The 27,121-nt window shown below is 37.8% G+C and overlaps 1 protein-coding gene across 2 annotated transcripts; it reads left to right on the forward strand.

The window, feature by feature from the left end:
• On the forward strand, positions 1–26,764 carry LOC110107643 (regulation of nuclear pre-mRNA domain-containing protein 1B). Of its 2 annotated transcripts, none has more exons than XM_020837954.2 (8): positions 1–237; positions 1,010–1,139; positions 1,981–2,228; positions 4,530–4,649; positions 4,791–4,947; positions 9,863–10,002; positions 10,123–10,158; positions 25,681–26,764. In XM_020837954.2, exons 2-8 carry the CDS (start codon positions 1,052–1,054, stop codon positions 26,500–26,502), a joined length of 1,611 nt encoding a protein of 536 aa, XP_020693613.1. In that variant the 5' UTR covers positions 1–237; positions 1,010–1,051; the 3' UTR covers positions 26,503–26,764. The 2 variants fall into 2 exon arrangements, with proteins under 2 accessions (XP_020693613.1, XP_020693612.1); XM_020837953.2 differs by having other exon boundaries at positions 2–237; positions 4,785–4,947.
• The last annotated feature ends 357 nt before the right edge of the window (positions 26,765–27,121 follow it).

A 27,121-nucleotide genomic window follows, 5' to 3' on the forward strand; every position in this document is an offset into this window, starting at 1 on the left:
GATCTTTCCCGTTCGAACAAAACCAGATCTTTCTTCTCACGGCCCGCTCCCCTTCCCCAACCCCCTCTCTCTTTCCTTTCTCTCTCTTGGGCGGAAGGAAGAACCCTAGGTAGATTTCCTCCCGTATTCTCTCCTTTGGAAAAACTTGCAGGGAAAGGTAGTATGGTAGAGGAACCCAAGGCGCGGTCTGCCGCTTCTTTATCCATCATTGACCCTCGATCGCGCTTTTGTTAAGAGGTTAGTCTCTGGATGGATTTTCAAAAAATTTATGTTTTTTATATTTTCTTTGTTAGTTTCTGGTTTTCCCTTGCATTCTTAGGTTCTTAGGTTTCTGCGGGGATTTGGGCGAGGGGTCTTTTCATGGGGGTGGGGCAGGGATTCTGTTGTTCGATTGGAGATTCACATGTACTACTTAATCTGAAAGAGGGCTTTTATATTTGTAATTTTGAAGCCAAAGGCACGTGTGACGATTTTTGTGTATTTGAAGTTTGATTAAAACAAAAAAGAATGGCTTTGGATTTCACGAAGTAGAGTCGTTGGCGTTCTGGTCATATACCGTGAGCGGTGCGGTGATCATCTATTAGAATAGAAATTGCTCGGTTTTGTTTTTTTTTTTTTTTTTGGGCGAAAAGTTCTCTTGTAAAAAAAAAAAAAAAACTGGTATAATTATTTTCTTCCAATGTTTTTTTTTTTATGAAAAAATCAGTTGGACGGAATTTAAATTATCTATGCCTCATTGTTCTTAAGCCAACTGGATGGCAAGTTGCTAGGGGTGAAGGTTTAAATTGTTTCTTTTAGAAAGTTCTGTAGTAATTTTTCGTTTTCTTCCGGTAAAGCTATTTATTGTATTCCATAAAATTCAGAATGCCATTTGCATATGAAATATTAAGAAGATATGACGAGCAATATCTTTTCTCAGTTAAAATTTAGGTGATTTTTTTTTTAAACTTCTTATGGTGCTTGGATACTGCAACTTGAATTGTTATTTGATTTTCTTTCCTCTTTGCAGGTTTCCTTTTTTGTCAATTCAGAGATCTTCATAACATAAAAGATGAATGGGAATGGGAATGGAACGTTTAATTCTCAGATTTTGGTGGATAAGTTGGCAAAACTTAATAGTTCGCAGCAAAGCATAGAAAGTATCCTTTCAATTTATATTCTGCAGGATGGAAAATATATCTATCATCTTCTGTGGTTGATGAGTTTGTTGTTTCACTAAAGATTTATTGGTTTGGATTTGAATGCCTTACGAATTAGACATTTTTTTTTGTTAAAAGATTATCAAAGCCTTTGAGTGCTACTCTTCTATAGACGGTTTTATGTATCATAATTACTGCACATGCTGTGTATTTAGACCTAAATGTGCTGCTATAAATAGATTAATTTTATATGAATGTTTGTATTATTATTATAATTATATTAACGTTTGGAATAAGGACTCATAAATGTTCATGTAGCTTTTGTATTTTTTATCTTATTCAAGGACTTGGTGGCTCTTATGCTTACCATTTCATTGTAGTAATTAAACAATAAGGGTCTTTCCTAAACCCTCACCCCTTAGGCATATTTATAAAGAAAAGGACATATAAAACTTTTTGATTTATTGTTTCCCATTTTCTATACTCCCATGCTATGTTATTTTGTTTCCAATCTTCATTAGCTCTTTCTAGAGTGAGCTAATGAAAGTTCTGTTATGGTTTTATTTATAAAAAAAATGAAATTTGATTTTTTATGCAACCTAGTTTATTTGATTTTACTTTTCTACAAAATTGTTCAGTTTGGGATGGAATGATACATATGTGTTCTTTCAACTCCCTGAGATTCCACGTCAAATTTGAAATTTGTTTTTGCTGACTCATCATCCTCTTTGAATTATTCTTTTGAATATCAGAATAGACTTTGTTTCTTGAAACCAATTTTTAGCTTTTTTGTTTTAATGTTCATAACATTTCACTGTGTAATTCTTAACCAAATGAAAAGCTTTATCACATTGGTGCATATTCCATAGAATGAAGGCAAGGCAAGTTGTGGAAATATGGGACCGTCAATTTCACCATTCCCCACGTGAGCAGCGATTATCTTTTCTTTACCTTGCAAATGATATTTTGCAAAATAGTCGGAGGAAGGGTGTAGAATTTGTTAATGAGTTTTGGAAGGTTCTTCCGGATGCACTTAATGATTTGATTGAGAAGGGTGATGATTTTGGAAGAAAAGCTGCTTTAAGGCTGGTATGCTTTATTTTCTAATTATGTTGTTACTGTCTACTCCATATATGGAAATTCTTTAGCTAATCTAGAAATGCATGTAGAACAACTGCTGCTTTTTGCATATCGTAACCCTGCAGAGCAGAATTGTGTCATGCTTATTTCGCCATTTTGACTTTTTCTTAAAAAAGATTGTATTATATTGTTTCTTCTTCTGAACATTCAAAATTTATGTGCTGGGGAACCCTACTGGTTGAGGGTTTAGTGGAATGCGTCCGTGCGTATTGAATTGGTATTTAAGTCTTTCAGATTCTTTTCTTCTATTGGAATTTTGGGATTAATGAAGGCATGAAAGCATGCCTTGCAATCTGGCTGCAAGTATTTGAGTCTATGTTGACTTGGCACCTTGGCTTTTGATACTTTTTCCCCTCTAATGGGGCTCTAATTTCATATGGAAAACTTGTTGGATGATTTGCATTTTAGTTTTATCTTTGTGAACCCCAAAAAGCTGTGATAAGGTTAATGACGATGATGGAGTGATGAACCCAAATTTGTAATGGGGCGATCATAACATAATCAATAAATGGGAAGAATTTCCATTGTTAAGTTGGTGCTATTTTCTTCAGTGACCTCCGAGGAAACCAGCAGGTAATTTGCATGTCAGACACACTTGTCTTTTTCTATATTTTGGTAAATTTGCATTCCCCTTGAATACACTCATAAAAATTTACAGCCTAGTAATGACCAATGAACAGTAAGATGTGGTTTTTAATTCATCAATGTGTATATTACTGGGTTTTATGTACTGCAGAAATGTACATCTAGTTGTCTATTTGATGATAATTGTATATCATATTTTTGTTTCAATGTAAGGTGAATTTCCATGTATGTTCCATGTGCTTTGGAGAGATTAAATGTGAATCCCTTAGTTTAGCATTTAAAAGATGATATGTAAAGGAATGTTTTCCACAGCACAAATTGGAAAATCGTATGCACCAATTACGTTAAAATTTTTAAAGAAAACTAGAGCACTACGCCATCTAGAAGTTGTTGTTTAACAATTTACAGAAATAGATAGTGGTTCATCCTGTTTATGATGTTGGGAACTTGTTTATTTGCTTATGAGGTCAAAGCAGAGCAAAAATATTTAATGGTTAATGCTTAGAAATGCAAAAGTACTTGATCCATTTTTATAATGAGGCGCAAGTTCCCCATTTCTTCTTTTAATAGCATGTGGCATTCACAAAAATTTTTAAATAACTGAATGTTATATAAATAATTTGAAAGTAAGTGATATAGAAACTTCATATGTTTGAAAGCTTAATGTACTGAGAGAAACTATATATGTTTTCTGTAATTTTTTTAGTCTTTGAACTTCTATAATGTCAACCAAAAACATTGATCTTCATATCCAACACCCTTGTACTAGATAGGGACTATGGCTTTGTTTGGGACGGCTTTCTTACTGCTTCTTAAAGCAACTTTTTAGTACAAAAATTTTTAATTGTTGCACTATAAAGCTTCTTTAAGAAGCAATAAAAAAGCCGTCCCAAACGAAGCCTATAAATTGTGTTTCATAATTGTTTTGTTCTTGATCAAGCATGATAGCTGGCGGCACCCCCACTAACTCACTTTAATCCGCAAAATAGTATAAGCTATCAGTTTAAAGAGACATTTTTCAATAAGTAAAACAATCGGTATGCTTTTGGTGGGTGATTTATTTTGCCCCGAAACATAACATTTAACAAGACAAGGGTGTTATGAAAAAAGAAGGGAAATGCATGCTATCTCTTCCCTACTTGAAACCAGATGGTCTTATGAACCATATGTTTGAACGAGCGGGTAAATTTCTTCTTCTTCCTCCTTTTGGTAAGGTTCAATCTGCTAGAACAACATTATGTATTAGGCATTTTTTTCTGTAGGAGATTATCGGTGGCAGAATGGCAATCAAATCATAAATATTATTCTTGAAATAGTCATGAATGTCTAGCTATTTCAAAAATCTAATTTTTCCACCCTTAATAATTTGTTTTGTTCAGCCACATTGTACATCTTTTAATTTTTTTTCCCAAAGCCCAATAAGTAGGTAAATTTTATTGATGCCTCAATGCTAATGTCCACTATGTTAGAGGATCATTGGCATAATAAATGCTTTTAGTGTAGAATCGTCTGTAGTACCATGACTTAATTAGTTTCATCCTGATTGTAAGCTTTCTTTCTTTTTACCCATTTTGTGTGGACCATTATCCGTGATCCTGATTTAATTCCTACATACTTTTTTTTTTATTTGCTTTTAACGATACTTTAGCCATTGGTTTACTTCAGGTCGACATATGGGAGGAAAGAAAAGTCTTTGGTTCTCGTGGGCATGTTCTAAAGGAAGAAATCATAGGTAGAAATTCAGAAAACAGAAAGTCGAGTGAGAGAAATGCAAATTACAAGTCGGTAAGAATCTATTTATCATCAAGTCTGTGAGTGCATATATTCATGTAGCACTTGTAGCACGGCATGCTTTTTGTATGGTGGCCACTACTTGAGCCATGTTCAAACTTTTTTATACCCGTTATCCTCTTTCAAAAGTTGCAGAAATATCCTGGCAGAGAATTGCTTGAGAAGATCATCTCCGGTTATGAGCTTATCCATAATGATCATATAGATGAGGATGCATTGCTTGGAAGATGTAGTACAGCTATCAGCTCCATGGAGAAAATGGACCAGGAGATTGGCAATAATCTTAATCTAGGTAATCTGCTGGCATTGTTTATTTAGTTTATTTCCTTCAAGTATCTTGTAGCTTTTTTTCTCCACCTTTAAATGCCACTGATAAAAGAAAGAAATGTTTCTAATTAAGTTGCGAAGCATATCCAAGTTATTGGTCCCTATTTCTGAGGAGAGAATGATTATTTTAGTGCATGTTTTTTCTTGATTTATAATGATGTTGAAAATAAGGTGATATATAATTAAGGAATATGTGGACCTACTGATAGAAATTGTTTGGCTTTGTTACTTATGCCTCGTTGTATAAAATACTTTGCTGCTTTGGCGTTTGGGTGAGATTTTTTTTTTTTTACTTTATGTGATCTGAATGTTTCCATCCAAAGTTGTGGCCCTCAGTTTTCTTCTATACACAACCTTGATGTACAACTTTGGTCCAAAATTTAGATTTATTCTTTTGTTGTAATTCTTTTTTGTTTCATCGTGGTAATAGGTCTTTCTAGGGATAAGGATGACCTCTCATTAATAAGATAGTTTCATCTTGGTGGTAGCTCCAGGTTTTAATGTATTTAGGTCAATCAATCATTTGGCCTTCTAGGAGTGGAAGTTAAGAGCATTTGAATTTAGGGCTTTACAACTGGAAGAGCTATGGAGGAATTATGGATTTAGAAGAACATTACTTCAATCATTTCATCAGGTTGTTGATCACTTTCTCGCACTCATTCTTTTTTCTTTCATCTCTCATTTAATTTCTTTCTAGTTGGCTTTTAAAAGAAGATATGTATGATGCAAGGTTGCAATTCCACTTGTTCAGAAGGCTAAACAAATTATTCTTTCCCCTTTGATTGTTATCTCATACCCTTTGATTGTTATCTCATACCTTTGTTAGATAAGTGTCTCTTCTAGTGTACCAAACTTAAAAGCTTTTAGAACCTTCCATTTTGATGCATCAACTCCTTTGTGTGAAATGAAGCATATTGACTCACGAAACCTATGTGTTAAGAGAAGGTTTTCTAGAGATAGTGGGCTCACAGTTCAAAATGACAAGAGGGAAGATAGTGATGGATGATATGTAGGGGTTCATGGGTATTTTTAGTATTAAAAGCTTGTATGGTTATTAAAAACTTGTGGCAGTGGAACTTGAAGTGCGTCAGAATCCTTAGAACTCTCTTTTAGTTTTTAGAATGGTTTGCCCCCTCTTTTGTGGGTTCATTCTCGTTTTTAGCCAGTAAAGAGAAGACAATATGCACTTCACAATAGGATGAATGGATATTGTTTTAGTTCCCTTCTTTGTGAATCTTGGATTGACGCATTAATAAATATAATGCAAATTATTCATCTATTACAAGAACTTTAAGAACTTTTCTCTTGATAGACAAGCAACTTCCTTTGGAAACTTGCAAAATCTATAAATGTCTTAATTAAATCAAATATAGAGAATTAAGAAAATTTTATAAAAATATCTAGAACATTTTATCTTAGGAAATATCGTTTTATATCTTTCTTAATTTTTTGTTTTTGATAATTACATCTAACCCATTAAATTAGATCATGTATTTGGACCAAGGATATGATCTAGAAGTATTGTTATGAAGCTCTCCAAATCTTTCTTCAAGTTTTAAATGTTTTGAACTTAATTTCCGTCCTAGTTTAAAAGAATGAGTTGTGCTTTTTTTCTTGATTTTCTATATCGAGTTTATGTTCCTCTTTGAGTGGGGCAAAGAAGACTAGCCTATCTATTTTAATTCAATTTGGTTTTTTAACTAAAATTCTATCTGGCTTTTGTTCTTTTTTGATATTCTTGCAACTTGATATTCCCAATCATCTTAAAATTTGACTAGTAATAATTTTTTTAGAAAGTTATTTTTTCAAAGCGATATTCCTCAATCTTCCTTTCAATAATAAAAAAAGATGGAACTTGGAAGTAAGACCTTGAATGGCCAAGAAAATTAGCTTATCTGCACAGTGGGGGTTAAAGTAAGTAAGAACAAAAAAATTCCATTTGGACTAGAAAGTCTAGGAATAATTTATCATCTTATGATCAAGAACCTCAGTCTCTCATGGCTTGATGTTCCAAACCACAACTGTGCATCCTAAATTAAGAACTTCAAATCTTCATTTTAACTTTTAGATCCCTTTAACTTGCATTTCTTCTATTGAAATATTGTCTCTTATACTCTTTATTTTTCACCTTTTACTTGATACTAAACTAAATCTTCAAGTTCAAAAGATGGAAGAAGGCATCGGAAGGCATAACTCGCTTGAGGCTATCCGACCATGACCACCACGTTTGGTTTGGGTTTACCACTTGCACTTTTGTACATGGATTTCTTATTGGGTTGCTAATATCCCTGCAATTTAAGCCCTTAATCATGGCTTTGGTATTAGCTTCACAATCTCGTCATCTTTTAATCATCGGTGTTGGTGTCCTATGGTTTGATGTTTAAATCATGACTTGATTCTTCATCTTCTAAATTTCTTTATGGAATGAATGAATATCCCATCCCCACTCAACACCTTTTCAATCTTTAGCTAGGAGGATAAAGACAAGGTTCTTGAATATTAAAATCATTAATATTATTGGTATCTATTAAATGAAGTATATTAATTAAAGTTTTAGATTAAAATTAAATTGAGTTTTCTAAATTCTTGTAATACCTCAAATGCGCTTAAAGTTAACTTTTGGTGTAAATATTTGCTATATTTTATGTTACTTTTTAATTGAGGGACTATTTGAGATCAATTTCTATAGTACAACAACAACATCATCAAGCCTTTATACCATTATGTGGGGTCTGCTACATGAATCTTTTTCTCCATTTTGTCATATTAAGAGTCAAATTCTCATTTAAATCGAATAAAGGCCACTTCTAATATTTTCTAACCAAGCATTTTTAGGTCTACCTCTACCTTCTTTAAGATAAGCCAAGTGTAATATATGTACTCTCCTAATTGGGTCATTAGAAGGCTGATGTTTTATGTGATCAAACCATCTAAGGAGACTCTCTAATCTTAACTGCTACTGGAGCTACTCCAATCTTTTCACGTATATGCTCATTTCATACCATGTCTCTAAGTGTAAAGCCACTCATCCACCTGAGCATCCTCATCTTTGCAATTAATATTATGCTTCTCTTTTAATGGCCAACATTCTACGCCATAAGCATTGCAGGTCTCACCACCATCTTGTAGAAATTTCCCTTTAAGTTTGAGGGGACTTTTCTATCACACAACAAGTCCGATGCATTCCTCCACTTCAAACATCCAAGTTGAATTCTACTAATAATATCTCCGTCTATTTCACCATCACTCTGAACAATAAACTCAAGATATCTAAAGCATATAATTTTAGATCTACTCAAACGAAAACCTTTAGACTCTTAAGATCACATAAAACACCGAAATGTTATACTTTAAGATCAATTTTTATAGGAAAGGGATTAAATTAGAGAAATTTGATACTTTAAATTGGTCATATACGGATACCCAAGTGACTATTTTGGCTTTTTTTATTTTATCTTTGTTATGCTGATGCTTGCAAAAATTTTCAAGCTAAGATGTTTTTTTGTGTATATTTTTGCGGCAATGACTCTAATTACAAGAGATGTATATTGAAATAATAGAGAAAAGTTTAGAAGATAAGAGTGCTTGAAATTAGGGGGAAAACGTTATCAATCAATTTTATTAGAAGATAAAATGATAATTTTAAGCATGTTGAATATATTATACATATGAATGATGATATTGTTAAGGATATTAAATGTCAAAGTATAGGTCGGATCTAATACAGCTACTCTCCTAATAAGGTTTTTGGAAGGTTGTTGCTTTATGTTATCATGCCATCTAAGGCGACTCTCTCTTACATGCATGCAAACCTCTCTTGTATTTTGAGGAGATATTTGATGAGCTCTCCCTGCAAAATCATCTATCATCCTCCACATTCATCCTATATTGGTCTTTAGGTCCTCTTGCACTTTTATTTAAGATTTTTGGCAAAGAAGATAATTATTACCACTTGGTCCACTACTAGAATAAGTTCGTTATCTACTTTTTATCAAATTATCCTTGTGTCAAATACTTAACATGGTTACTTTGTTCATGTAAGCACTGATATTCTCTTTCATCTCATCAAACTCTTTGGCACACAAGCAACATTCTAATGAAAACTAGAAAGATATTCTTTCATTCTGGTTACACCACCCTTACCAACTTTATTACCTTAGTTTTACTTCAAATAAACATGTCTTCTTACTCGTGCCAATTTGCACTTGCACGTGATGTTTTCATGCCGGTTCTTTATAGTTCTAATTGGGCTTTTTTATTACCTCTAACCATTTTAGAAAACCTTAAAATGAAAATTATAATTCAATAAATATGTTACAAAATACAAATGTACAAAAAAAAAAAAAAAAACTAAACCAAGAAAGTAAAAAATTAATTTAATATTAGGAAATAAAAAATGGCTATTGTTAGCTGTAAGAAGAAGAACTTTGGTGGAGGACGGCTTGGCAAGGAGGTGATGGCAATGACGATGACAACAGTGGCGGTGTGCGGTTGAGAAGAGGGTGGATTTGGTGAGTCCATATGTGTGAGGGCATAGTTGGGGAGGAACTGAGGGCTTTAGGAGGAGAAACTCAATTTAGAAGAATTGATGTAGTTAAATTATAAAGGGGTTTAAGTATATATTTTATTTATAATTTTTTTTAAATCATCCTAGCCCTAGCACTTGAGGTGTATGTCTTTACCTTATTGCAAAGTGGCGTGCCTTAGTCGTGTTGAGGCGGACGTTGCATCATGGCCACCATAAGGCTTACGCCTCATAGAATCATTTGGCTAAAAATGCCAAGACGTGAATTTTATTGCGCAATTTTAAGCTATATTTTTTTACTTATAATTTTGCTATAATTCATTTAAACTTTTGTGCGTTTTTTACCTGCTCATAGGTACTATTAGCGGATCTGGAGCTTTTGAGGAGTTGAAGGGGTGGCACAACATTCTAAGGGAATGTGTTGGGCAACTAAAAATTGCTGAATCATCAAGGATAGCCCTGCAATCTCACTTAAGAGAAGCACTGCATGAGCAGGTGAGTCAATTGGTTTTATTTCTGTTTTCAAATAACTGACCATAAGCTCAAGTGGCCTGTATTGTTCTGTTATGATTGCCTTTTTGGAAGCTCATTCTCATGTGTTACGTAATTCTTTAGGAATTGAAGATTGAGCAGGTCCGTGAGCAACTTCAGGTATGCATAATGCATTAAGCATTGTTAAAATTTCAATTCAATGGTAATTTTAAAATTTTCTTATTTATTTTGTTTGGCATGCCTAGAATTGAAGCTGGGTTTCTAAATTGTTTTTTTTTTTTTTTTTCTAATGGTTCTCCAATCATGTATGTTGATAAGTGTTTGATAGGAAATACTTGAAATCAAGTAATTCCTAGCCAAAACTGAAGCGGAACCAGGGAAAAACTGCTGTCTCCAGCAGTGGACAGCAGCTTTACACAGGAAAACAGTGAGGAAACGCGAGAAAACTGAGATCCAACGCAAGCAAAGGCTGGTATTTTATTAGTAGACGAATAAAATTGCAAAGATACAATTTGTTCTTCAATTCGAGAGGAAGAACGTACTCTCCAAAGTCTCCGGCGAAGCCAAGAGCCCAAACAAAACCTAGATCTCATAGAGAAAACTCAAATTCAAGATAACCCTAATTTCCCCCCATCTCCCTAATTAAAGCAAAAGGAAAGATACAAATTACATAAACACCCTCCTCATTCAAAATTTTCCTCCAACGAAACGCTCAAAATCCTCCTAGCCCGCCTCTTCTTCCGCCGTTTTTGCAAATAGGTTCCGCCCGGCTTTGGACCGCCGGGTGTAGAACCGGACCGGTCCAGCTGGGACCGGTCCAAGCGTAACATTACCGCCCTCCCAAAGAATCACCTTGTCCTCAAGGTGAAAATTAGGAAACTGATGTTTCATCCTCTCGTATGGCTCCCACGTGGCCTCGTTGTCAGGAAGGTTCTTCCACTGGATCAACACTTCCTTAGTTTTATCTTCTTTTTGGCGAACACCCTTCAGCTCCAACGGTTCCATGATCACCTCTAAATCCTCCGTAAGTGTGGTCGGCAACTCGGGAATGGTGATGTGATCACCAATGACCTTTCTCAACTGTGAGACATGAAAAACCGGGTGTATAGTCGCCGATGGGGGTAATTTCAGTTGATATGCTACTGCCCCAATCTTTTCCATCACTTCATAAGGACCAAAGTACCTTGGAGCCAGCTTTTCATTCATCCTGTTGGCGACTGTCTTCTGCTTGTATGGACGGAGCTTCAAGAACACCTTATCCCCTGCCTCAAACTGGATATCTTTCCTATGCCCATCTGCTTGTTTCTTCATGATTTGCTGCGCCCTCAGCAAATGCCTCTTTAACTCTTCTAGCACTCGGTCCCTCTCCTCCAAGTACTCCTCTACCGACGAAACAGGGGTACTACTGCTCCCAAAGTGTACCAAGTGTGGGGGATCTCGTCCATACAACACCTTGAATGGAGTCATTTGTGAAGCCGAGTGAAATGATATGTTGTACCAGTACTCAGCCCAGGATAGCCACTTTGCCCATAGCTTTGGTGTCTCTGAAACAAAGCATCTTAGGTACGTCTCCAAGCTCCTGTTTACTACTTCCGTCTGGCCATCCGTCTGTGGGTGGTAGGCTGTGCTCCTCTTGAGCACTGTTCCCTGCAGTCTGAATAACTCCCTCCAGAAATGGCTGAGGAATACCTTGTCCCTATCTGATACGATCGCCTATGGTACTCCGTGCAGTCTGATCACTTCCCTGATGAATGCTGAAGCTACTGTCACTGCAGTGTAGGGGTGTCTGAGTGGAATGAAGTGTGCATATTTGCTCAGCCGGTCCACCACTACCAGTATCACCATGAATCCTTCTGACCTGGGTAAGCCATCGATGAAATCCATGGACACTTCCTCCCAAACTCTGTTTGGAAGTGCCAATGGTTATAGTAAACCTCCTGGAGCCATGGCCATGTATTTGTTTCTTTGGCAGACCTCACAACCCGCCACCATCTCCTCCACATCTTTATGCATCCCCTTCCAATAAAGTTCTGTTGCCAGCCTCCGGTATGTCTTCTGAACTCCTGAGTGACCTCCAATTGAGCTGCCATGAAATTCCTGCAACAGATAGGGAATGTGTATGGAAGTTCGTGGCATCACGAACCTCCCCTGATACAATAGTCTCCCCCCTTCCATGTAGTAACTAGGATGACTACTCCTGTCTTTCTCCAGATCCTCCCTGATCTTCCTCAGCTCCTTGTTCAGCATACTTTCTTCTTTGATGGCCCACCAGCCTACTATCAATGGCACTGACACAACCAACTCCTGAATCTCCCCAACGCATCTGGATAAAGCATCGGCCGCCTTATTCTCCAAACCAGGCTTATATTGGATCTCAAAATCATAGCCTAATAGTTTTGATAACCACCTCTGATGCTCTTCGGTCACCATCCTTTGCTCTAGCAAATACTTCAAGCTCCTCTGATCAGTCCGTACAATGAAATGTCTTCCCAAGAGATATGGACGCCACTTTTGGATTGCCAAAACAATGGCCATCAGCTCTCTTTCATACACTGACTTTAATCTAGCTCTGGCTGAAAGCACTTGACTGAAGTACGCTACTGGCCTGTGATTCTGCATCAACACCGCCCCCAGCCCATAACCTGAGGCATCTGTCTCTACTACAAAAGCCTGATCAAAGTCTGGTAGAGCTAGAACAGGGACCGTCGTCATGGCCTCTTTCAACCTCTCGAATGCCTGGGTGGCCGCCACTCCCCAACAAAAATTATCCTTCTTCAGCTGCTCAGTCAAAGGCCAGGCAATGGTACTGTATCCCTTCACGAACTTCCTATAGTATCCAGTCAATCCTAGAAAACCCCTCAATTCCCTGAGGTTCCTAGGTAGCGGTCATTTCTGCATTGCCTCAATTTTAGTTTGATCCGCTACTACTCCTTGAGATACCACATGTCCCAAGTATTCCACACTTGCCTGAGCAAAACTGCACTTCTTCAGGTTGGCTTTCAACTGGTGCTCCTGAAGTACTTCCAAAACCACTCTCAAATGCTCCCAGTGCTCCTCCACAGTCTTGTTGTACACCAGGATATCATCGAAAAAGACTAGGACGAACTTCCTAAGGTGCTGCTTGAATACCTGATTCATCAAGGATTGAAATGTTGCTGGAGCGTTAGTCAATCCAAAGGGCATTACCAGAAATTCATAGTGCCCTTCATGAGTCCTGAACGCTGTCTTTGGAACATCAGCCTCCTTCATCCTGATATGGTGGTATCCAGATTTTAGATCTAGCTTAGAGAACATCACTGCACCATGTAGCTCGTCCAATAGCTCATCAATCATAGGAATTGGGAACTTGTCTAGTACAGTGCCTTTATTCAGAGCCCTGTAATCCACACAAAATCTCAAACTCCCGTCCTTCTTCTTGACTAGGATGACTGGACTAGAAAAAGGGCTGTTGCTGGGTCTGATAATCTCTGCCTCCAGCATTTCCCGGATCAGCTTTTCAATCTCATCTTTCTGAATCTGGGGATAGCGGTAAGGGCGGACGCTGATCGGAGTCTCACCTTCTTTCAGAGTAATGGCATGCTCCAACTCTCTTTAAGGAGGTAACCCCTGGGGTGGTTGAAAGACTTCGCTGAACTGGTGTATGAGCGGTTGTACTGCAGAGGGAACATTGCCTTCCTTCTCCAATCTGACTCCTTCCAGGCGGTGTAACTCTACTAAGAAGCCTCCTCCTTCCTCACGAATGGTTCTGATGAGGGATTTGTGAGAAACCCCTGTCTTGGTCAGCCCGGAATCACCCTGAATCGTCCTCTTCCTGCCCCCAACCACCATCTCCATCCTTAGGGTTCCCCAATTGATTTTGGTCTCTCCCAGTGTCTGCAGCCATTTCATCCCAAGGATGACATCCGTACTCCCCAATTCCAAGGGAAGGAAGTCTTCCTTTACCTGGATCCCTTGAATCTTCAATACTACTCCTCGGCAGACACCTCGACCCATCTCCACCTTTCCGGTGCCCATCATTACCTTGTAACCTCCGGTATCCACTAGCTCCATCCCCATCGCATCGACAATCTGGGTGGAAATGAAATTGTGTGTCGCTCCACGGTCTATCAACACCACAACCTCGGGACCAGAGATCTCTCCTTTCACCTTCATAGTGTGACTCGAAGTGAGCCCCACTACTGAGTTCAGAGAGACTTCTGATACATCCAGATGCAACTTCTCATCCTCCTCCACCTCGGGGTCATTTCCACCTCTCTCTTCGTCTTCCTCATCTTCACAAACGAAGAGAACCTGAAGAGATCGGTCCTTGCACCTGTGCCCAGGCATGTACTTCTCATCGCATCTGTAGCACAACCCCTTTGCTCTCTTGTCCTGCATTTCTTTTTCGGTCAGCCTTTTGAATTGTCCCCCATTTCCTCCAAGTCTTTTCCTTGGGTGCTTCCTTCTGACCACCTGGCGCTACCCCTTTGGAGGGTAATACCGCAGTAGTCATCTTGTACGATCCCCCTGAGTAGTTGCCTCGAGCTCCTCTTTCCGATCTCTTCCGATCTTCCACCAATTGTGCAAGCTCCATAGCCTTGCCTAAATTCCTTGGCTCCAACACTCTGACAGCTGTTCGTATCTCAGGTTTGAGCCCCTTCATGAAATTTCCCTCTAGGGCTGATTCTGAGATGTGATCCAAACGGCTCGCTAAGTACTCTTCCCCTTTCAAAATCAGCACCTCGACGCTGAAATTCAGCACCTCGACGCTGATATTCTTCTCTTCTTTCGCCAAAATCTGCACTTCCCTCATATTCCCCCCTCTTGCCTTCAAAATCAGCACCTCGACGCTGAAAAACAGCACCTCGACGATCATGTCCCATGCTCATCTCCTCTCTAGAAAGTGGCTCTAGAGGTGGCATGTCGTCCTCTCCCTCAAGGATCTCTACTGCCGGATTCCTCCCCCGAAGCGGGTTCGGATTTCCTCCTACGCCATGGTCGCCGACAATCTCTCTTGCTTCTGACGCCGTCGGATTCGTCTTCATCTCAAGTAATTTCTTCATCATCTCTTCCATCGCCGCGAACCTCCCTTCCAACCTGTCATTGTTGGTGGAGATTTCCAGGAACTTTCCCTCCAGTTCTGTCTTTAGTTGTCCGAACTCGTCTTCCAATACTTCCACCTTCTTTCCGGCCATCTTATCTTCCGCGAGAAACCGGAAATCTCCCTTTGAATCCCTCCAAAAACCCGCTGAAATTCCTGATTTTCAGCCGCCACAAGTCCTACGATGATGCTCTGATACCAATTTGATAGGAAATACTTGAAATCAAGTAATTCCTAGCCAAAACTGAAGCGGAACCAGGGAAAAACTGCTGTCTCCAGCAGTGGACAGCAGCTTTACACAGGAAAACAGTGAGGAAACGCGAGAAAATTGAGATCCAACGCAAGCAAAGGATAGTATTTTATTAGTAGACGAATAAAATTGCAAAGATACAATTTGTTCTTCAATTCAAGAGGAATAACGTACTCTCCAAAATCTCCGGCGAAGCCAAGAGCCCAAACAAAACCTAGATCTCAAAGAGAAAACTCAAATTCAAGATAACCCTAATTTCCCTCCATCTCCTTAATTAAAGCAAAAGGAAAGATACAAATTACATAAACACCCTCCTCATTCAAAATTTCCCTCCAACAAAACGTTCAAAATCCTCCTAGCCCGCCTCTTCTTCCGCCGTTTTTGCGAACAGGTTCCGCCCGGCTTTGGACCGCCGGGCGTAGAACCGGACCGGTCCAGCTGGGACCGGTCCAAGCGTAACAGTGTTGGGACTACTGGTTAGCAATTCATTACCTATTTCTTGTCGAATCTGATGGGCTACTATTTAAAGTTTGTTATTTTGGAAAGCAATGAAGATCAAAACAGTCCTTGTTAACAATTCCTAACTTTGCAGTCTGAACCCATTGTTAAAGCTATAACTTGACCTTAATTATACTTTTCAATTCAGGCTTTAGATCATCTTGTGAGTAAGCTGGGCCTTATTGATGATATTGAGAGAGAGTATGAGAATAAACAAAATTATGGGTCTATAAGTTTATCACTTAATTTAGAATGATTAGTATCCAATGTATATAATTATTATTAGCTAGTAGCTCTTTCTTAGGCATGAAATTGACAAGGGCATTTTATATTTTAGTTTGATCCATAATTTTTCTAACCCTCCAACTTATTTTTTATACTTTCAAAGAACTGCTTCTCCTTTCTAATTAAATTTTCATTTATTATCATTTCACATAAAAGATTAATGTACCTCTCAAAATATGATATTATTCTTCATTTTTCTTTCTCATTCTATATCCCTAAAATTAATTGAGTAGTAGAATAAGGAGATGTCAGATCAGATCATAAAAAAATTGTAATTGCTATTTAAAAAAAGGAGATGTCAGGTCAATAGTTCCTATCCATTCTTTCTCTTTATATAATGTGTGTGCCTCCCTCTCCTCCTCCATCCAGCCCAACCCGTACCAAATTTATGTCTCTAACTATCTATGGACATCTTTCTCATCCACTCTCTTTCTCTCTATCTGCCCATCCTAATTTGTCTCACATTTGTTATTATTTCTATTGTGCAATGTGGTTGTGCTCAATGTTATTACTCCTTGTCAGTGTTGTTAAAAGCATGCTTCAATAGAGAAGTGTTGTGAGCAACCTCCGCTCACTTTGTTTGTAATGTTGTGAGTTGTTGAAGCACTTGCTTTTCCCCTTGAGCGCTAATGCACATGCGAGAAGAACAAACATGCGAATGTGATTGTTTTGCAATGTAACGCGGCCATTGTGTTCCTATATGTATATCTATGACCAACATTTTCTCACCTCCTCTCTCTCTCAACTCAGCATAATTTGTTTTAAACTGGTGATTATTTATGTTGGACAATGTAGCTGTGCTTAGTGTTATTACTCCCTGTTAGTGTTGTTAAAAGTATGCTTCAATAGCGAAGCAGTGTGAGCAACCGCTGCTTCACTCACATGTTGTGAGTTTTCGAAGTGCCTGCTTCACATCATTGAGCTATAAAGCGCTCGCAAGAAGCACAATAGTAGTGCAGCTTTCCCATTTTGGTTTGGTTTGGTGTCACTTGTTTGTCAAGTAATATGAAAAAACAAGCGAGGGAGAACTTAACCCTCTACTAGTAAGCCTTTATTATCGGCTATCGATGTTCAAAGCCTCGTCCTCAATGCTCATGACCAACAACTTCTCCCTTGATCATTGACCCGAAATTGACCTTTGACTTGCAATACCACATGATTCACCCTTGATCATTGGCACTCCCTACAACTTTTATCGTAGACGGACAACAGACGTCGACATCAATCATCTTCATGAACTTTAAAGCATACAGCCTTGCCATCCCTAAATAAGTGACTTTTATATTTTCTTAGCAATATCTTGAGAATATATTTTTTTAATTGACGAAATATTCTATCCTATTATTGTCAACTCATGAGGTTGATATCTAAATAAAAGTTTATAGAATAAGATGATAAATTAATTAGGATCTATGAGATGATTTACATATCATTTTTAGTGTCATATTCTAATTAATAAAAGCTATCCTTTGCTTTGTACTTTATGCATTGAAGCAATAAAGAAATCCTTGTGCATCATATTGCATTTTGTGCTTTATAAACACGGCTCCTTGCCACAACTAGCTAAGAGAACTATTGTAAGATGAGTAACAGGGGATACAAGCAGCTTGGTTGGTTCAAACTGGGCAACAGATCATAAATTATTGGATCAAAATATAATTTTCCATAAAAAAGGATTACAGGGTACTTTTGTTATGAAAGTATCAGAATATTGTGACTTTCTATTGATTGATCTTAATGGAAGTTGTAAAAACTTTGCAATAGACCAATAGACAGCAATACAAAATAGGTATTGAAGTTAGGGATTTTAAAAATTCAGTAACAAATCTGCAAAATATCATACAAAATGTAATAGAAACTGCAAAATATCCAATTGGCTATTGGTGCTATAGAGTAATTATTCTTATCGAGGTTGCAATAAATTAACTGAAGGCTGTTATATGAAATGTTAGATCCATATATAGACTTTAATTTGATGTTTTCTGTTTGATGGGCCATTTATAGACTTGAATTACTGGTAGATCCATATAAAAGTACCATCCCAAGTCTGGAGGCTAGAAGGAGCATTATGGGTCATTATTTCTGTAAGTGTTTGGAAGTTGTTAAATCCGAGTCCTGAAAGTGAGCTTTATTGAAGTGATTATTTGTTTTGCGTGAACTTGTTTCTTTCAAATTTACTTCTTGTATTTGATTGCATTGTAGCGAGTTTATTTAGTCCTCATCCTTTGATGGACTATCGTATTTGTTATTATCATCTGTAAATATTTTAAAACAATCCATTATCTTAATAACCTAATGTTAATTCATTATAATTATACTTTAAAAGAAATTTGAAACTGATTTCCAAGCCTCATATTAGAACTCGTTTCTTACATTTGTAAAGTTGAGTTCCAAAACTTGGAACTCTTTCATCCATTTTGTTCGAAGCAATCACTTGAACTTGATTCGAGCTCCGAATACTTTCTAACACTTAATGTCAAAACTAACTAGCATATATACTTTCAAACACTCATCAAAACTAACTAGAACCATATGCGGATGAACTTCGTAGCTGGAACTAACTAGGATTAACTGATCAGGCTGATCGGTCCAATCTATTCACAGCAAAACTTTGCGAAAAATGAAAAATGCGTGCAACAGCCTGCCCACTTTGTGTTCTTTCATATGTTCAATCTGTAGAGAATATATATGAAACTTCATTCTCCAACGACGAAGGAAATATGCGAGCCAGGATGTCGGACGACCATTTTTCTGAGAAAATTTGATACTTTTGAGATTACGTGTAAAATATGAGAAAAATATGTAATATTAAGGAAATTCTTAATAAAGATGTAATTACTCTAAAGCAAAACGAATACAGAATTAGCATGCAAAGATCGAGACCGAAGCCATTTGGTAACACAAGAATTAATTAGCTTCCTTTGATGGCTCATAGAAAATAGTATGATTAAATTCTGTATGAATCAATAATAGATCTACCATATGAAATTAACCTTAAGAATATCAGATAATATAACGAACCATAGTAGATTGAAAAGTCATGAACATAGTTGATTACCAGATTTGTAGCAGAACTGAATAAATAAATTATTCTTTTAAACAATCACTAAGAATGCAACAAAGAAAGAAGAAAAAAGGGAAGACAAATTAGATTATTACACATCTTGCTTGAACAAGAACATCTTATCCATTAAGAGAATTGGAAGGAGAGAAGTATTCAAATTAACATTACATTTAATAGACAAAAGTATTGACAGAATATCAGATTTGCATGTTTACAGAAGGATGAAGTATAGCAGAAAATTTTAGTATGTGCTGCTTTTTTGTATTTCAGCCTACATAGAGTATAAATTTACTAACTATTTTTGCATTGTGCCTATTGTAGGGCTTGTTAGCTTCAATTTACCTTATGGCATAAAGAGGGAGTTTTGTTTTCACTTTAAAAAGTTTCAATTATTGATTTTTTTATAGACAATACTATCTTGAATGGGGAAAATAGGAGGTTTCCAGAAGAAATAGAAATGATGAAATTTAAAATTAGAATATGATGTGCATTTCTCAATTTTCATTGCTTAGTCATTTTTATATTCTAAGATTAATTGAAGTCTTATCTAAGGGTATAAACGAGTCGAGCCGAACTTGAGTCGCACCTAATTTGAGCTTGGCTTGCCGAATAAAGGGTAGGCTCAGGCTCGTTTTTTGAGCCCGAACTCGGCTCGTTCGTGCAACAATAAGCTTGAGTTGACTTGGTGGTTCGTTGAAGAAGATAATGATGGCATTGTAGCTCCTTGGGCAAGGCATTGCAACTGGAAATCACTGGAGAAGGCAGGAATGGCAGAATCATGATAGTAACTCACTAGAAAAGGCATGGACGACATGATGGTAGCTCACTGGAGAAGCATTGATTGCATGATTGGTCATCAAAGAAGGCATTGCAATGGGATATCACCAAGAAGGGATCGATGGTGGCAATACATGAGAGTAGAAGTTAGGCTTTGGGAAAAGAAAATAGGAGTGGGCAATGTTGAGTTACGAAAATAATCCCGCTAGAGTGTTAATTGTGATTCACGATTTGTGAAACATCATGATAGACTTTGAAACTCAAAATATGGATGGGAATATTAGAATCGATATTTGGATTTCATCAGGCTATAATTGAGTGGCTTAACAAGCTAAAAATCAAGTTTGGTTGAGCTCAAACTCGAGTTTGTATAATATATGACCTTAAATCTACGCTCAAACTCAAACTCGTGACTCAATAAGCTCGACTCTCAAGCTCACTAACAAGTCGAGTTCGAGCCAAACTCACAAGCTATCTTGGCTCATCTAGACCCTTAGTCTTATCGATCAACCTAGTATTAGGTTTGTTGCGGGTCAAAAAATTTGCAACAATAGGGGGATAATGGTTTCCGTCCTAGCGGTGCACGAATGTCCAACATACAAATAGATAAATGTTAGAGCTTGGGGGCACCAAAGATTTTATTATCTGAAGGCTCGAAAAGGGAAAAACTATGTGGACTTGCTCATTTAAAGATATTCCACTATATATAAACATGTAAATTACATATGTGGGTCTGCCCCCTACCTTGGATATGGTGAAATTACAAGAGTTCATAAAATAGGTTGAAATAGCGGTAGAGTATTGTAAGGACTTCAGGACTCTGACAACGGAGATCGAGCGGCTGTCGTTTGGTGAAAGCTCAACGGTGGCGGTAAGTGGGCCAGGTAGAGGTCTGGAGGCGATCGATCAAGAGTCCAACAATGATAGGTTAGGCAAAAGCCTTATGGCGGCGACTGGGCGGAGATCCAGTGATTGGTGGTCGAGTGGGGGGGGGGGGGGGGGGGGGGGGGTCCAATGGCGATTGGTTTAACATACATTCAGCTATGGAGGCCAGGAGATGTTTTGACCATAATTGGTTGTTCGTAGGCCTGACAGTGCTAGTCCTGCCATTGGCAGTCGAGCGGAGGTTTGATGACTATGGCGGGGCAGAGGTCTGGCAGTCGTGCTGGATGAAGGTCCAACGACAGTGGTCAAGTTGAGGTCCAATGATCAGTGGTGGGCGGAGTTCCAATGAAGGTTGGCCGGGCAGAAGTTTGGTGGCGCTGATTGGCAAGTGAAAGTTTGTTGGCTGTCGTGCACGGTTGGAAGCTCTGGGATTCTTCAAACCTTAGAGCTCTCTTGAATCTCTAGTTAAAGTTCCTCTTCATGTACTGAGTGGGTTTCTATTTATAGATTTTTGGGAGTGACATGCCTTGTAGATGGGGAAAATTCAGAGCACTCTATCAAACTGCGTGTATTGATTTACCCAATCATAGATCATTTTTTAGCATTTAGTTGCCTTTGATGATGTCAGAATTAAGCTATTTGGGGCTCATTAGATTTGTCTCGTCAAGCCACTTGATTTGACAATAAGCATGCCAAATTTGGAGATTGTTTGATCAGTCAACTAATTTTTTGAAGTTTTAAACTATGCTTTAGATCTTTAATTTGGGCCCTTTGGGCTTGGATTAGACCAATTTTGGTGTCGTTTGGTTCATCTCATTGAAATTTTTAATTCGGTTATAAGTTTGCTAAAATCATAATCCAAATGGATCTCAGGTTTAATTTTGGAACTTTCCACTTCAAATATGCATTGAGATTCAAGTTCTCTCACACACACCCCGTGGTTTTTTCTTTTTTACAAGTTTTCCACGTAAAAAATCTTTGGTGCCCCCCAAGTTCTCTCATTTATCTATGATATAAAATGTTATCATCTACCACTGCAAATTTTTTGGCCCGCAATGAGGTTAATTGTCAATTATTTGGCATATAAATTGGCTTTTCTTTTTCTGGAAGGAGTTGAAGATAAAATATGAGAAATTTATTCTAGGTTTTGTGGCAACACTGATGTGAATCAATCATGCTATGAATTACGAATTGCACATAGAAAATTAATAGAAGTATTGATTCAAAACTTGCTACCAAAACTCTTTGCTTAATCAAGTTGAGTTCACGAATTAGATGACGATAAATTAAGTAATGACAAGAAATCAAATTTAGAGATTAGAAGACTTTTCAAAATAACATCAATAATTCAAGTAGTGCAAATGGCTAAGAATAACAAAGCCCCAAATTTAAAATTTAAATCTTTCACCTTAAGATCCGTCACTCATGTTTATAGTGGTGGCTAGCGGAATAGGACCGTAAGTAGGCTTAGCGACGCTACTAGTAGGCAAGTGATCTTGAGAGGACTTGTCGCCGGGGAGGGAGCCGGATTCGGAGGAGTGGGTGGACGGCCTTCAATGATCCACGTGTAGACGGAGAAGTGGTCGTCGATGGACTCCACTAGTGGTGGTAGAATCCGATCCAAGTACTCCTCGACAGTGTCGTCAAAGTCGAAGCCGACGTCAAAGAAAGGTGATCGGAGAATATTGACCCTTCCGCGGTTGTCGTACTCAAACCCGAAGTTCCATTCGGGTTCCTCCATACATTCTTGGCGGCAAGAGTGAGCGGTCGCCGCGAGACGTTCTCAAGTGGAGGAGAGAAGTGGCTCGGGCGTTGGAGGAGAAACGGCCAGGAGTAGGTGGGTTAGAGAGGTTTGGCCAAGGTGGGAATCCAAATAAGGGTGCAGGAATTTCTGCAGGAAATTTAATTTTGGATAGGTTAATGGACTGGATTTAATTTGAAATCCAAATTAAATCAAAGGGGAATTATGGGCGGCCAAGGGAGGGAATTTGGGGGCTTATTTTGTGGGATTAATGAGGTGATTATGACAGAGAAAGGGGCCCAATGAAGGGGCCGGCCATAGAGAGAAAGAGGGAGTTAATTTAGGTGAGTGGGGACCACAAAATCAATTTCTGAATTTAAGCAAAATCTGAAATTAAAATTTCAGTTTTAATAGTAATAGGAGGTTTCTTAATTAAAGCAATTAATTGAATTGGATTTGAATTTCGAATTCAAACTCAATTCTAATTTATTGGATTGCAATAATCAATGGAGCAATTTAGGAAACCTTTAATGGCCATAGAACTCCAAAATTCAGAATTTGAAAATTGATAGAGGAGGGAGAAAAGGAGGCGGCGCAATGTGGGAAGGAGCCGGCGGCTGAGGGTGGGCCGGCGGATGCTGGCCGGAGGAGGGGTCGGCTGGTGGAACTGGGTAGGTCGGCGGGTGGGGTTTGGCAGACCGGCGGGAGGAACCTGCAGGGGAGCGGGCTGGGCTGTGAAGCCGGCGGCCTGGATAGCTCCCAAGGGAGGCGAGGAAAAACTGAAGAAAAACTGCAATTTTCTGTGACTTTGGAACCTCTTACCTCGAGATCTCTTCACTACTCTACTTCCACACAATAAGCTTGGACTAATTCTAGAACTCACTAAGAGATCTAGTTCTCCCTTTGAACTCACTAAGAGATCAAAGGGAAATGCACTCACAAAGAGAACAAGGGGATAATTTTCATTCAACCAAAAACTCAAAACTTACAATGCATCATGCCTCATATAAGGAGGCTCAAATAAAAGAAAATGAAAAGACATAAACGCCCTCTGGGCTACATAAGTAGAACAATGCCTTCAGGGGCAAACTAGGAAAACTAAAGAAGTACACATGACATAAGCAGTAAATAACTCAGAAATAGAGGCTCTGGATCGTAGCCATCTATTTGCGCCGTCGGCGATGGTACACGTGTCGAAATCTGATGTCCCCATCAAACGCACTATAAAATGCCTATGAACAAGACTTGCAATTCTTCAAAATACAAAAATCTCTACAACAAGTCGATGTACAATTTGCTTCCATTGGCTCATCCATGCTTTTATGGATTCCATAAACAAGAGACTTGATAGTTTTTGTATTGACCGTCCACATACTCCACTCACTCCACTCCATCAAGATATTTCTTCTTCCGCCGGCATTCTTGATTCCATCGGCCGAATCTCTTCTCCACAACCACCACCTTTTCCGACAGGTTTCTCTTTGTTTTTTTTTACACATCATCTACCATTATCTAATTATACCTTACTCAAATAATCTCAACATTCGTTTTAGCCACCGCAATGTTTACCTTAACATTTGTCCTTATCATTCTTCACATTTTCGATAAGATGCTAATGGTACTTGGCGTGTTGACATTAACTCTAGAGCCCATAATATACTCAACATTAAAGTAAATTTATTATTCCAATAGTAAATAAAATTTTAGATGAATTATATAGAACTTTTTTTTTCCAAATTTTATTTTTGTTCAGCCTCTTAGGAAGTTAGGATATATTCTAAAATTGTCATAAAATGATTCATGAATATCTTCTTATGCCTTTTTTCCCCTCTTACCTTTTTACAACTTCGAATCAAGTTTTCTTGCATTGGAAATTAAACTTTTGGATGATATCACATTGGAAAATTTTGCAACCCTCTCTTCGCCTTTTCTTTTTCTCAACCTTGAAGATAAGGTCGTTTTCCATGGCGATGGAAGTGTTCTACATCGGCAATATATCTTTAGTTAAATAAAGTACATATTAAATAGGTTTTATATATATATATATATATATATATATATATATATATATTTCTTGTATTTTATTCAGTGCACAGATCCCACCTGCAAGTGATAAAGGACATCTTCCTTCCCATGCATGATATGCATAAATATTGTGTTCATTTGTTTCATAAATTCAGTAAAGATTCATTCATTTTGCATACATTAAGGAACAATTTATTGCTAAGCTCATTGTGCATATATGTAACAAATTGAATATATGGTTATTTGTGTAGATTTGAATTTGTTATGTTTAATACAAGAATAATAACCAAGGCTGATTATTGTATTTCAATAAGGTACATGGAATTCCATTTAATTTGTGGAATATTCTAACGCTTCAATTAATTTCATTTGACCTGTGGACTCAATAAGAGATAGCTTAGGAGATAAATTCTTAGAAAATGAAATTGGCCATTCACATTGTTCATTCATGCATGGCAAGGGGCTTACACATATTTCATGCACTTCTTTATTCATTCGCAGACACAGATTCATTGGTGCACACTGTGGATGTTATAACTTAGGTATCGTTTGTGACGGCTTTCTTACCGCTTCTAAAGCAGCTTTTTCGTACAAAAATTAAAATTTATGTATTTAAAAGCTGCTTGAAGAAATAGTAAGAAAACTATCCCAAATGAAGCCTTTGTCAATTTATGATACTCATGTTTCTTAGACCCGTTCAGTTTGCTGTTCATAAATTAGTTTATATGAACAAGATTATCATGAAGAATTTGTGCCCAAAAATTTCACATTATTATATTGTTATACTGTCGTTTATTTCAATAATAATAATAATAATAATAATTATTATTATTATATAAAATACTGTGGTTTATTTCTTGGATCGAATTGGTGTGTTCTACCGAAGCGAATGTAAGTTTTCCATGCTTCATGGTATTTGACATTGCAAAATATATTTCACCTTGTACAAATTTTGGAATTGATAATATCATATAGAATCAATGAATTCTCTCAAATTATCCATCTTTTGCATTCCTTTCACTGTGCTAAACTGTTATCCTGTAGCTAAATGAACATACCTTTCCTTCATTTTACAGGTTGTTTTATCCAGATATGAACAATCATCCAACATCTTGCTTCAACTACAGAGCATAAATAATACATCACAAGCACTTCCTGAAGAGAAATCTGATGAGGCTTCAGTGCCCATTGCTGATGCTTCTGCTGGCGTCCCTGTAGAAACTTGTCTCATATCGGGTGATTATAAGCAGGAATCAGCACCAGTGAGATACACCCAGCAACAGCAGCCACTCATTCCAGCTGACAACTCTCTCCAGAATGAAGACGAACAGCGAAAAAAGTCCGCCGCCGCCGAGGTAGCGGCGAAGCTCACAGCATCCACATCCTCAGCTCAGATGCTTAGTTATGTCCTCTCTTCCCTTGCTTCAGAAAGTATCATTAGTAATCAATCTCAGAAGGAAGATTATTCTCCTCACAGCAAAAGATCCAAGGTTGAGAATGGTGGCCTTCCCCTATATCTTCCTCCTACTCAGACACAACAATCTCAGCCACCGCCGCCGCCTTTCCCACACCCAGATTCCGTTAACCCGCCGCCGCCGCCACCCCCACCACCATCATCGCCACCAGCAATGCCTTCCATGATGCCTCCATTGATGCCACCCGCTAATGTTTCGCACTTCATACAGGCCGGCGGTCCGATGGCCGCCGTCATCCCATACAACTATGCTTCATCACCATTACAGATTCAGCCATCCCTTCCCCCGCATTTGACCGGCGGCATGCCACTTTACTCCATCCCACCTAACCCTTATCAGGGTTTTCAGCTTCCAGATGGTGTTGGTTCCTTTAGTCTGCAGCCATTGCCATCAACAACACCACCCCCTCTCTCCAGACAATGAAAGGCATTGGATATGGTCATAATTGTTAACTTTTGCAGGCCGACTGGTTTAATATTTGTTCAGTAAGTGTTATTCTTAGTGTTTTGTAAACATGTCAAGGGTAAAATGAGTGTACATGTATATTATTTAGGTCATTTAATAGCCTCTTACATCTGAAGCTTTTAATAGATTATTGAGCTCTGAACTTTGATTCTATGTTGTTGTTGATGTGATTGTAGTTCGAGTTATGTTATTCATATTCAAATAGCATCTCTCTGCAACATTTTGGGCGTTGAATTTCACCAATTTTATGGTTCATATTTAATACATCAATTCAAATAATAATTTAGGCTTCATTTGAGATGGCTTTTTCATTACTTTCTTAAATAATTTTTTAGTATAAAATTTTTAATTCAAAAAAAAATTTTAACTAAAATATTATTTTAGAAAGTATTAAGAAAGCTGTCTCAAATGAGAAATTGTTTTGTACAGATGCTGAATATCATCCAAAAGATCGATCAAAATATGTTACGTCACCCCTTGCTTAGTATTTGGCGCGATATTGCTGACGGTGATATATTCTGATTAGTCTTCGACAATAAATTACATTTGATGTCCGCACAAAATAATTTTTTCAAAA

Source organism: Dendrobium catenatum, unplaced genomic scaffold (assembly GCF_001605985.2).
Source record: "Dendrobium catenatum unplaced genomic scaffold, ASM160598v2 fragScaff_scaffold_706, whole genome shotgun sequence".
NCBI classification, from domain to species: domain Eukaryota; kingdom Viridiplantae; phylum Streptophyta; class Magnoliopsida; order Asparagales; family Orchidaceae; genus Dendrobium; species Dendrobium catenatum.

Bases quoted from the DNA above. Each gene is read 5' to 3' on its own strand.
- LOC110107643 (XM_020837953.2), top strand. From the start codon at position 1,052: ATGAATGGGAATGGGAATGGAACGTTTAATTCTCAGATTTTGGTGGAT. The intron at 1,140-1,980 runs GTATCCTTTCAA...CCAAATGAAAAG, and splicing joins TTCGCAGCAAAGCATAGAAA to CTTTATCACATTGGTGCATA. The intron at 4,650-4,784 runs GTAAGAATCTAT...CTCTTTCAAAAG, and splicing joins GAAATGCAAATTACAAGTCG to TTGCAGAAATATCCTGGCAG.